The sequence below is a fragment of the Lytechinus variegatus genome, chromosome 18 (assembly GCF_018143015.1).
Source record: "Lytechinus variegatus isolate NC3 chromosome 18, Lvar_3.0, whole genome shotgun sequence".
In the NCBI taxonomy this organism is placed as follows: Eukaryota; Metazoa; Echinodermata; class Echinoidea; order Temnopleuroida; family Toxopneustidae; genus Lytechinus; species Lytechinus variegatus.
Window position 1 is genome coordinate 18,624,311 of NC_054757.1, and position 12,471 is coordinate 18,636,781.

The 12,471-nt window shown below is 36.6% G+C and overlaps 1 protein-coding gene across 1 annotated transcript in view; it reads right to left on the bottom strand.

Moving 5' to 3' along the window:
• Positions 1 to 12,024, bottom strand: part of LOC121431926 (carbohydrate sulfotransferase 15-like) — a 30,743-nt gene extending 18,719 nt beyond the window's left edge. The window contains exons 1-6 of the mRNA XM_041629704.1: positions 11,798 to 12,024; positions 10,681 to 10,804; positions 5,837 to 5,985; positions 4,316 to 4,532; positions 3,615 to 3,710; positions 2,401 to 2,554 (exon numbers count right to left, since the gene is read on the bottom strand). Of these exons, the coding sequence (XP_041485638.1) occupies positions 2,401 to 2,554; positions 3,615 to 3,710; positions 4,316 to 4,532; positions 5,837 to 5,985; positions 10,681 to 10,801 (737 nt within the window). The 5' untranslated portion in view covers positions 10,802 to 10,804; positions 11,798 to 12,024. The remainder of the gene's footprint in view (positions 1 to 2,400; positions 2,555 to 3,614; positions 3,711 to 4,315; positions 4,533 to 5,836; positions 5,986 to 10,680; positions 10,805 to 11,797) is intronic.
• Between the last annotated feature and the right edge of the window lie 447 nt (positions 12,025 to 12,471).

The window sequence follows — 12,471 nt, forward strand, 5'->3', positions numbered from 1 at the left end:
TGAACTATGTCTAGATAGAGTGGAAGGAAATACGATCTTGCGAATGATGACTGGTGATATGAGAAAATGAAAACAAAAATGGTGAAAATGGTAAAATGATGAGAGGATTGAAGGACGGAATAAAAATTGAATTAAGTAAACAATGCCCAAATGACTAAATGATAAAATGTAATAATGAGGAAATGGTGTCATGACCATAATTAATGAAGACTTCGCGTGTATGAAAATGCGTGAAAATACGAGGCAGCAATATTATTTTCCTTGAATCGTTGACATGGATGTCGATCGTGGGCCCTTTGTGGGAGATATATTTCTCCCAATATATTATAACATTATAATAATTGTTATGAATCATCTGACAAGTATGAACATAATTATAAGGAGGGAGTAGAAGATGAACAATCATTGTATATACGCATGATGACCATCTAGTTTGTTTTCTTATATCTTTTTTATTTTCAATGATACCATATCTTTTGGAAACTGTTTTTAGTAATGAAACAAAGACGTAAGGAAGAAAATGACAAAACGACGAAATGGCCGAATGACAGAAGGAGAAAATGAACAATGACTGATCGACAATTATCAAAATGACGTAACGAGAATAAAAATAAAAACGATGGCATGGGATTAACACAAAAATATGACATTAAAATGACAAATTGTACAATAATAATAATATAGGGTATTTATTTTGCGCACATATCCACATGTTAGGTGCTCAAGGCGCTCAGTGACATCGATAGATTAGGGTTTGGGGTAGGGCTAGGGTTGCTGGTACATTAGGGTTTCGGGTAGGGTTGCAGTTGCTGGTACTCTTACGGTTAGGGTTACGGCTAGGGTTGAGCCTAGGGCTCGTGTGACGTCATGACGCCCAAGACACCCTCATTATGTATTCACGACCCTCATTGATATTCATGACCCTCATTAATATTCATGATGATTACGTAACATTACGTCATGACGCTGGAGACAACCTTATACTACTTACAACAAATCTTCTTGAGTTGTTTTACTCTCAACAAGATGTTGACTAAAATGTTTCCATTCATTGGGTATTGCAGAAATCAATGAATGATATTCAAGAAAATTACAATAAATTTTGTATTTTTGTAAAAAAGTTGTATGTGAGAGAAAATTGTTTTGTTCATCCATTAAATGTTTAATACTGATGATCCCATTTTTAAGCCAAAGTTGTTTATATATAACTTTCCCATCTACTTTGATCAATGAGTTATTCCATAACACTTGATTCTTTATATTCAAATCAGATAAATTAGGAGAGAATGTTAAACGACTCCAAGTAATCAAAATTTCTCGAATGAATTGATTTTTTATTTGTAATATTTTGGGATCATCGTATTTTAAATTACATGTCCAAAACAATTCTCCTCCAAAGGTGACCAAGTTGTGTTCGAAAAAATATTTCCATTTTCCTTTATTTTCTGTGCTCATATAACGTTTAACCCACGCAATTTTCAAGCCGGAAATTACAGAAGGTAAATGTAACATTTTCAATCCACCTTGACTATAGTCTCCAATAATTGTAAGACGACTGATTTTATCCGGTTTTTCATTCCAAATAAAAGAGTAAATTAAATGTTCTAATTCTTTCAAAAAATCTTCAGGAGGTTTTGGTAATACAGACAACAGAAATATAATTTGAGAAAGGCCGAGTGACTTCAAAATAGTTATTTTCCCTATTGGAGTTAAATTTCTCATTTTCCATACTCTTAAAACATTCTTTATTTTCTTAAGCTTTGGAATAAAATTCAATTCAAATATGTCTTTTAAGTCAGGTGAAAAATATACTCCCAATAATCTAAATGGGCCATTAGAAAATCTTAATCCGGAAAAGGATATGTCTGGAGGATGTGCTTTGTAATAACCAAGTGCCACAATTTCAGATTTATTTCGATTAATGCCGCAAAGCCCTGAAAAAACCTTAAATTCATCCAAAATATACATAATGATTTTAAGAGACTTGACGTCATTTATATAAAATGTTGTGTCATCTGCATAAGAGTTCAGCTTAATTTCTATTCCATTCACTGTTATACCTTTAATATCACTGTTTCCCCTTATCCATAAACACATAATTTCATTACAAATGATATAAAGAAGAGGACTTAAAGGGCAGCCCTGCCTTACTCCGCATGAAATTTGAAAAAATTCAAGTCGATTTTTGGTCCCCAATCAATCATATGTCTTGCAATTGATTGCTAATCTGCTCCTTGAAACAAGGAGTGTTATCTAAATTGCTACAGCTAAAACTGATCTATCAATTATGCAACAGAATATTTGCAATTGATTGCAAATATTTTCTCGCAACACCCCCTTTGCCACACTTTGTTTTGAGAAACACCCCACAGAAAAGACATACTACAAGTCTTAACCAACCTGTCAACTGGATCTCTAAGCGTTATGACGAGCTTTGCCTTTGGTTGTACGGCATAAAGAAGGTCCGCCGTTGTGCAAATTGGTCCATCATACCTGTTGCCGAAGAACATCCTCCAGTTATCGAATTCATAGAGAGTGGTCGGAGAGCCATCCGCTGCAAGGGTGGTGAAAGAAATAAAGAACAATAAAGGAAGCATTTAATTTCATGGAATATGATTTATGCAATTAAAGCATAATATTTTTTCCATTAAACCAAACCTCTCCCAAGATCTGTAGTTTTTTAGAGCTGAATTGCAAAAGGGTCACTCACGCTGATTCTTGGAAGGGCAATCACTGAACCTCCTTTACCCAAAGGGGGGGGGGTAGTATAGCTTTACTTATAGAACTAGTTTAATGGCGGAAGAATTAGGGCATTTCAGAAGGTGAATGAGATCTCGCCACGCCATTCATTTATCTCGTCAAGTCATTTCCGAACATAGCTGGTCAATATATCTTTTGATGGTCAGATATGTCATTTCATATTATTTCATGTTATGTCCGCAAGTATATTTCATATTTTATATTTATATCATATTTTTTATTATTGACACAAGTGTCGATGGGGAATATTTACAGGCCGACGCCTGAGCCCCGTCTTACAAAGAGTTGAGATTGATCCGAACAACCACAACTATGGAAAGCCAGTAACATCAACATCTAACATGCAAATTTGATCTAATTATATTTCAAATATGATGTATATCCATACATTCATCATTCTCTTGAAGATTCAGTGTGATTCTCTTTGTGAACTAGGTAGAGTGTGCAAATTTCCTATAGAAAAATTATGGCATGGACGGATTTCCATGCAGTTGTGATCGATTGGCTCAATCTTAAAACGGGGTCATGCCGTGGCCGAGTGGTCTAAGGCGCCTGGCTATACATGGAAAGTCCGGGGTTCGATCCCGGCCGCGGCACTTATGCCTGTGAGAAAGGCATTTAATTTAATTTAAATCACAACTGCATGGAAATCCGTCCATGCCATAATTTTTCTATAGGAAATTTGCACACTCTACCTAGTTCACAAAGAGAATCATTTAATATACAATGCTCTTTTATCCTGCTTTCAATAAATGGAAATGCTATATGCATTATTGCTAACTAGGTGTGCACTTGTTTTATAAAAAAAAATGCTGTCTGTATTGCAAATGGCGCGAATTATTGATTCCACTTACCTGTCACCAGCCATTCTCTCATAGAATGGTTCCGCTGGAACTTTTCAACCATTTGCGCTGACCTCGAATTCAGGTAAGTTGAGAAAGGTGTTGATCCTAAGAGAGGGGAAGGAATAGCATGAAAAGGACGCCTTCGTTAGAACGACATTATTTTTACGTTTTTTTAGCTCGTGAAAACCAATGTTAAGATCAATAATAGCTTGGAGTGTGAGAAATTATTTGTTGTTTTATATCTTTACCATTTGAACTCAATCTAAATCTGACGAACCATAATCTACTAATCGGTCAGTTTCTGGCATAAAAGCGTTCCTTGAAATCATTCGGTCAATATAAATAATCCGGTAACCCCCCCCCCCAGAAAAAATAAGAATTAAGAAATAAGAAAATGAGAACAATATCTCCTGTATTCTGAAGTCAAGTTTAACTTAGACCACGGTCTAACTAAAGGAAGCCAAATATATATATATGCTTATATTGTATATTAATTATGTTTAATATTTTGTTTCCTTTTGATTTTATAATGAAGAAGAATGCTTCAGTCATTATTCCCATACAATTATGAACAATTACGGTGTCATTATGAGCTAATAAAATAAATGTGTACTGTAAGAGAAAATGTGCTCGAATTGGCTCTCCATAGTTAAAGCACAACTTTAAACTAGAATTTAAACCTGAGTTCAGAATACGGGCCCATGGCTTACGTTTCCTCGTGGGGGACCACCAATCGGCTTCCTTTTCGATGCCAGATACGAAGAATTGAGGATGCAATTCCAGTTTTTCCCATAGTTCAGTAGTTCCACACTTCGCAACTCCGATAACATAGAAATGAGGCAGACACCGCAACACCTTCTTCCTGGTCATAAAACACGGGCCTTTATATCCCGGGAGAAACTGCTCCGGGATACCCTCGAAAAATCCCTGAAAGTGAAAATGGAACAGTATGAACACATTCAAGCAAAAAGGTTGAAATGCACGGGTCGTGTGGTTGGAGCATTGGACTCATAATCACAAGGTTGTGAGTTCGAAGCCCTTCTCTGCCATTGTCTCCACTTTGATTTAAAAAAGGCCAAATATAAGCCGCATGAAAAGACGCCCTCGTTAGAACGTTAGAGCCACAGTCATAGAAGCTATAAGGTTATGATGTTCTTTTGTATTTTATTATGAAATTAGGTTCGTTAAAAAATTCCACCAAGAACTAAAACAATTGGATTGACAACTGATTAAGTGCATTAGTTATTTACTGCCGCAACTTATTTCATAATAATGGAGACACATCATTTACACATATGAACATATGAAAAAAAATTATGATTTCATGTAATGACATAAGAAAAAGGAAAGTGGGGATGTGACATCATCACCCCACCTAATGAATATTCATGGATATGTGCATAACTGTTTTCACAAAATATTGATAAAATCTAAAATTCAATAAATTTATTATTTGATATCCAATTTAGATGAACTTTCCAGCATTTTTCTTTGTGAATTTTTCTCTATTTATTTAGACATAAACATTTTCAGCCCGGACCATCCCTTTAAATGTCCAGGAATGCATCTCTAGGGTTAAACTGTAATTCAACTCTTCAGTTATTTGAACAGTGAGAAGTACTTCATAGACCACCGAGTCACATTAGTTTGTGCTTTGTATAGATCTACGGAAAATGTTCGATGGTTATTTGGAGACCTTACAAAGCACACACATTGTGCGATACCTTTTTTGCTGATGGCACGTCGTCTCTGCGATGAGCGTAGTATGCCAGACATTGCCTACGATCTCCGCGTAAAAAAAGAAAAATCGATAACAGTGAACTTTATGGATATCGTACAATCGTCATACGGCAGGATACGATTACCCTACGGTCGTAGACCAAGGGTCGATTGCACGAAAGGGTCTTTGCAAGGACCGTCTTTCGTGTCGCCCATCTTTTATGATAAGCTGAATGCGGGGTATTTCTGAAATGTATGATGAACAAATAAAATTCAATAGCTAGCATTTAAATCAATTTGTATACGATTTTATGATATATCACATCATTTTATAAACAAATATTTTGTTTACTTCAACGGATGAAGAAACTATGTTTGCAGGTACTTTATTCAAAATGCGTTTCACATGGCGCATCACAATAAATGGGCGACACGAAAGACGGTTATTGCAAAGACCATTTCGTGCAATCGGCCCCATGGGTAAATGACAATGGTCGCCTGACAGTGCTTACCGGTTTTCCCATTTTCTTGAGATTATCCCGTGTACATCTATTCTCCAGGCGAAAATCGGGCAAAGCTGGCCTCTTGTTTGTGGTCACTTCTGAAACCATCGGCTCCTTGAATCTTGCTGATGGGTATAACATTTTACCTTTGGTAAAAACTGTATAAGAGTGTGGTTGATAATAGAAATAAAAATAAGGGAACATTCTTATTGCGCACCTACTACTGCACATAAAAATATAATTGATACATTTCAAGTAGTATTGCTCACAAGATAAGTCTAAGGCGACTTGTAAACATATTAAGAATGGATGATTCCTTTATAGGACGTGTGTGTATGTTTCATAATTCGGGAGTCGCTAATGTAAATACCCTATATCACTATAGGGGTAGGTTGATAATGAGATGAACAATCACGGATATTATATCAAAGTGATTGTACCTTTGAAATTCAACAATTCCCAAATAAATTGGCATTTGGATGTTTTTTGTTGAAAAAAAAAATATCAATTCAAATTTTCTCCTCTAAGAATATACAAAAAATGGATTGACTATTTGCCTTCATGATTTAATGTGTAAGTCAATCATTGCTGGAACTTTTTTTTACAATGAAGACATACACAAACATTAATAATGAGATAAAAAAATATAGAATATAAAATATATTATGATTTCATGTAATAGCGTAAGAACAAAAGAGAGTAGGCGGTTTCAAACCGCCTCGATCACAAGAATCCCCGTTAAATTACGAGAACTTTTTAAGGCTAAAAAATACCCGTTAATTATTCCTGCATTCACACCGCCCCGAAACACATCCTTCGGGATAAGTTCCCGAAGTTACGAGCATGCGCAGTGTGGTCTGATAAGCAGGCAAGGCGGGAGATTCAAAATCTCTAGCCCAGCAGCCACCCACGCCGCCGCGCCCAACGACACGCTGGGATAAAAGTTCCCGTAATTTGCTTTCACATCGCCAAAATACCTGCGACCTTGGAAAAATCCCCACGAAAGTTCTCGTAATTTCGCCAAGTACCTACTATTTAGCGGGTATTTTCTTTCGGGGAGATTACGCGTAGTTTGCTTTCACATTACCAAAATACCTGGTATTTTCTGATCGGGGTAAATTTCCCGATCAGAGAATACCTGGAACTGGCGAACTTCGAGGCGGTCTGAAACCACCTAGTGGGGCTTGGCGAAATGTTTAGCGTTGTGCTCGGTTAATTGTACATCATTTATCAAGATATAATTATTTTTAGCCCTTGATCCATGTCCATCTCTACACTCTAAAAACAAGTTTACCCAATATTGGGAACATGCATGTCTGCTGGGTAAAATGATACCAAATACTTTGTGAATTTTGCGCAATGTTGCGCTGAAATTTAAAAACGTGAATTTTGCCTAATATGGGAGAAGATATTGCACAACAAACACGCATGTTTCCAATATTGGGTAAATTTTACTAAATGTTTTTTTTTTTAGTTTTTAAATAAAATTTGAATTTTTATTTAGATGTCCTTGTTTCAGTCGCTCGCCTTTATCATGTTTATCTATTCCCAATGACATTTTGAATACCTGGGCCCTGTCTTACAAAGAGTTGCGATTGATCCAATCAATCACAACTATGGAAAGCCAGCAGAGTCAACATGTGAAATGTATTTTTTGTTCATAAAAAAATTAGATACGAATGTATATCCATAAAGTCATTGATTTCTTGACCTATTTGGTGTGTTTTCCTTTGTTTACAACGGACATTTTTGCAAATTTCCTGTAGAAAAAATTATGACACTGATGGATCTCCATAGAGTTACGATTGATTGGATCAATCGTAACTCTTTGTAAGACGAGGCCCAGGGCCCCGTTTTCAAAGAGTTGTGATTAATTGATCCAATCAACCTGTAACATATGGAAATCCATCAATGTCATATTTTTTCTTCAGAAATATAGGCTACACAATGTCTTGTGTAAACGAAGAGTAGCATACTGAATTGCCAAAGAAAAAAATGAATATATGAAAATACATATCTAGAAAATGCTTTGAACAAACGGGCAGTTTAGATGTTGGCGTTGCTGGCTTTCCATGGTTGTGGTTGACCGGTTCAATCATAACTCTTTGTAAGACGGGGCCCAGACCTCCCGTTAACACTTGACTCCCAGTTCCAGCCCAGTCACTTATAGTCAATACCAGAGAAAATTTGATAATTATACCTGTAGACCAATGAAAGCATGTTTAGTATATACCTAAAATGTTACACCCCCAAAATAAAACAAATAAATAAAAGAGGGATATAAATGAGACTTCATGCTTATTAGCTAAATACCATAGACTTAGAGCTTAGCCACCAGATTAGTAGGTCCATGGTATTATCAAGGTGGTCCTTGTTATTTTAGTTCTGAATTCTTCCCATCCCACGCTGTCGTAAATTTCATCGATATTAATAGCTCCATGATATCACTAATATCTTCTTCAACAATTCGGGAACATCAAATAAGATAATGCCCGGGAGATAATGCTTCATGATTTCAACTGCATTACTTCTCGCTCGATCCTTCACTAATGGTTTCCATCTAAATAGCTACCGATTACGTTGTTTTACCATGAACGCTGAAATTCCTGTTTCTCATTTTCTTTCTTTTAATAGTATTGGAAACCAGAATAATGCAGGTACGCGGTAATAGTGGTATGGCAAAAACTATTGCCTGGCCGTTTCGATCTAACAATAGGGCCACGAGTACTATTCATAATTCCAAGGTCCCGGAAGGGGGGGGGGTATTATTACCGTATGGTCTTCTCGTCGCACACTGTACATGCTGTATAAGGAACAAGAAAGAAAACCCTATTCCAGTTTTATTATCGTCAACTTTTTTATGATTTTTATTTGAAATGCATCTCGAAACAAAAAAAAACAATGCATGAATAGGCCAAAAAAAGCAAACAAAAAAGAAAATATAGCAGGTGCACATACATGATACATATCTTCTAAAAACATTCAATGACTGAAGCATGTATAGGCTAATTCATCTGGGAACTTAAACAAAAGTAAGAAGTGAGAAATCATGTCAACATTTTGACAATTTATATTACCAAGCAATTGTATATTTTGTTTTCAGTGGCATACAGATGGGGTCGAGGGCCGGGGCGCTTGACTCCCCCCCGACCAAGAAAAAAGAACAGGAAAGAGAACGGTGATATAAAATATTTTCTGAATATTATGTCAAATTCTATTACAAAATTTTATTTATGTAATAAAAAATGTAAACATTTTTGCTCGCTCACTTTGCATGATCGAAACTGTTTTGTATAATATAAATTTTACCTGATACGCCTTTTTGGCCCCCTCAGAATTGTTGTCCCATTACGCTCCTGTTTGTTTTGTACAATTTGAAATAAACTGAGTAACATTATAAGGAGAAATTCACTCAATTCACATTAGCGACAACTTTGTTTTAACAAAATCAGAAAGAGAGAGATAAGATATTGGTAAAGGTTTAAGGAAAATCTATCAAAGAATAATAAAGTTATGCTGATTTTAAAATTTCATGCGTGATGTTATGTGCCATCATCTGACCATGTATCATGTAATATGAATTCAATAAAAAAAATTTAATGTAACAATAGAAATATTTGTCTTACAAAAGGGAAATGAAATTATGTGTACGATGATAGATTCCCTCGCAGAATAATCACTTTCAGATTTTTGAAAAAGTGGCTTTTGGGGAATTTATATCACACGACGTGTAGAGGGATTGCTTGCCTGTGACGTCATAAAATAATAACCTTTTGAAATTCATCTCTGTAATCCTTTGACAGATTTTTATCAAACCAGCCTTTATCAATATCGTTTAATTAACATTCTTATACTTTTATTAGAACTAACTTCTCGTCAGGGAGGGATAGTTTTCCAGTACACAAGATATCAATTATCGTCTAGGAAAAGTAGAGCAATTAGACCAATAGTCACGGGAGTGATGACATTAATGAGATTTCGCACCGCTACGCAGACAAAATTCAAGAACACAGTCAATTGTATTGAACGTTCAAGTCAAATCAAAATGAACAGCTGGAGATCTTTGTCGAAAATTGGTCAACCGGAACAGGAGTTTCGTCCTAAAGCCCGGAGCTAACCAAATACCCTTTTTACACATGCTAAAATTTCCTTAACCCCGTACTATAGGTGGGGCTAAATTGCCATTTAGCCCCACCTATAGTACGGGGTTAAGCTTAGCCCACTTTCTTTTTACACAGCATTTTTGCAAAGTGGGCCAACCCCACCTTTAGTACGGGATTATTAGGCCCTGCAAAAAAGCAGGGTTATCCCAGCAATTGCGGTGCTAAGAGCGATAGTACGGGGTTAAGATCGCTAGTGTAAAACGAAAGTGGGCTAAGCTTAACCCCGTAATATAGGTGGGGCTAAATAGGAATTTAGCCCCACCTATAGTACGGGGTTAAGGAAATTTTAGGGTGTGTAAAAAGGGTACGAGTGAAGTGCTTGTACTACGAATGATCGACAAAAACCACTAGTCCGGGGTTAGCGAGTTTCGTGTGTAAAAAGCAAGCATTCCTTATCCGGGATTAGCAATAACAATTTGGCATGTGTGAAAAGGAAAAAAAAATAGTACGGGGTTAGCGATAATCCGGGGCTAAGAAAATCCTGTGTAAAAAGGGTAAAAATTGAAAAACACCCACGTCGATTGTCCAGGGTTTAAGACGAAACTGTTGTTTTCATTCACCAATTTTCGACGAAGTCATCCTGGGTTGTCTTTGTCATGAAGGGCGTTTGGCAATACGTTTTCTATGTTCATAAGAGCGTTGTGCGTAGCGGTGCGAAAACTTTCTAGTGCTATTAAAACTGATGTATACCTGAAACGGATCGAGTGTCCAGGGTGGACATCTGCTTGAAGTACATGCACCATATCAAGGACATTCCAGAGAACATCGCAGCGAAAGCAAGGACAACAATCCTTCGGCCTGATGGATTCATATTCTGTTGACAGAAAAGTATGGGTTGGACAAAATTATTAGGTCGGTGGTAGCGGCTGGGGAGATGACTTGTGACGATAGCGGAGATCAGTGGCGACGATGATGGCGAGGATGATGATGGATGTTATGATGCAGCCGAGGATGGAGGTGATTATGACGTTACTAAGTTATAATGATGATGATGATACTGAAGGTTATGTTGATGATAGTGATCGTGATAGAATGGTGACGATGAAGTGGACAATGCTGATCGTCGTGATTGACGATGATGATGATGATGACGACAGTGATGGTATAGAAGGCGATGATGACGGTGAGGACAAATGCGATGATGATTATGATTATTGTCTTCTGCCACAGAGGTACGAGGAAAATAGCAGAGAAGGTATTTTGCCGTCTGAAAATTTTTGCCAGATCTGAAAACTTTCTTAAACTTCAATTTGCTAAGTATCCCTGTTTTGTAGTAATCATGGTAACTATCGGATAATACAGACTTCGTAGACTTATAAACGGACGACATGTCCTTTTAGGGAACGTTCCCCCCTAAGAGAATTTCATCAACATTTGTCACTCGACAAGTTGTCAGGACGTCAAAATCGTTATAACTGGGAGGAATCATAATTCAAAATACACGTTAACCCGATACTTGTCTAGCTCACAGATATCAGACCTGAAACAAGAATAAGCATCATATTTTTTCAGGACCTTACAGGCGCATAATACTCACATATGAATGGTACGAGCCTCAATACCCAACCAAATAAACAACATCAACAACACATCACAGCGAGTAACAAACGGAAACGAATCGCCGACAACAATAATGAAAGTAATATACCAAAAATACAGCAGAGCTTCCCCAAAAGACCGTGTCATGAAAGACCATGAACATAGCTTAGATTTTATCATTTATATTTTTACATACAAAAAATTGTTTAAGTTTGATGAAGAGTTTAATTCAATTAAGTCATGTAATATCCCCGTAATATCTACTTACACCTTTTCGAAATGCAGTTCCCGATATACTCGTGAATGCCGTATATGCGCAGCCGACGGGGAGGTGGTCTCGTTGAAATCTATTGTGATCGCAGTGCGATGAAGCGATTATACTCTGGAAGGAAGAAGTAGCTTTTATACCGCCTTTCACAATCTCGGAGAAATTGATGGTCCAGTTGCTTGAGTTTTTACAAGGACTTCTCTTGCTCTCTTTGTCATTTTGACAAAGCACTACTCTTCATTGATTCATTGTGGAATCACTGAAGGAAATCTCCATTCATGTATTAGCTCAACAGTCTTGATATGTTACTTCATACAGCAAAAGCAAGTTTACATGATTAGAAGAGAATATTATCTCAATTCTCAATCTGAATCTTCCCAATATGATTGTAGGACATCTAGAGATATTATTTGCTTATTTTCCTGTAAATATTATGCTGTTCAGATTATGGCATAAGGACTAATTCCTCTTCCCTTTTCGTTATAATTCACCCCTCTCTACCTCTTTATCGTTATTCCCTTCTCCCCTTGTCCTACTTCTTTCCAATCTCTTCCACACCTTTTCTTTTCCATCAGCCTTTGCTTCCTCATTCTTCCCATCGTAATCTCTTTTCATTCCAACAATTCTTGTTTTATTTATGTATGCCAGACTGTAATATATCGTACAATTTACGA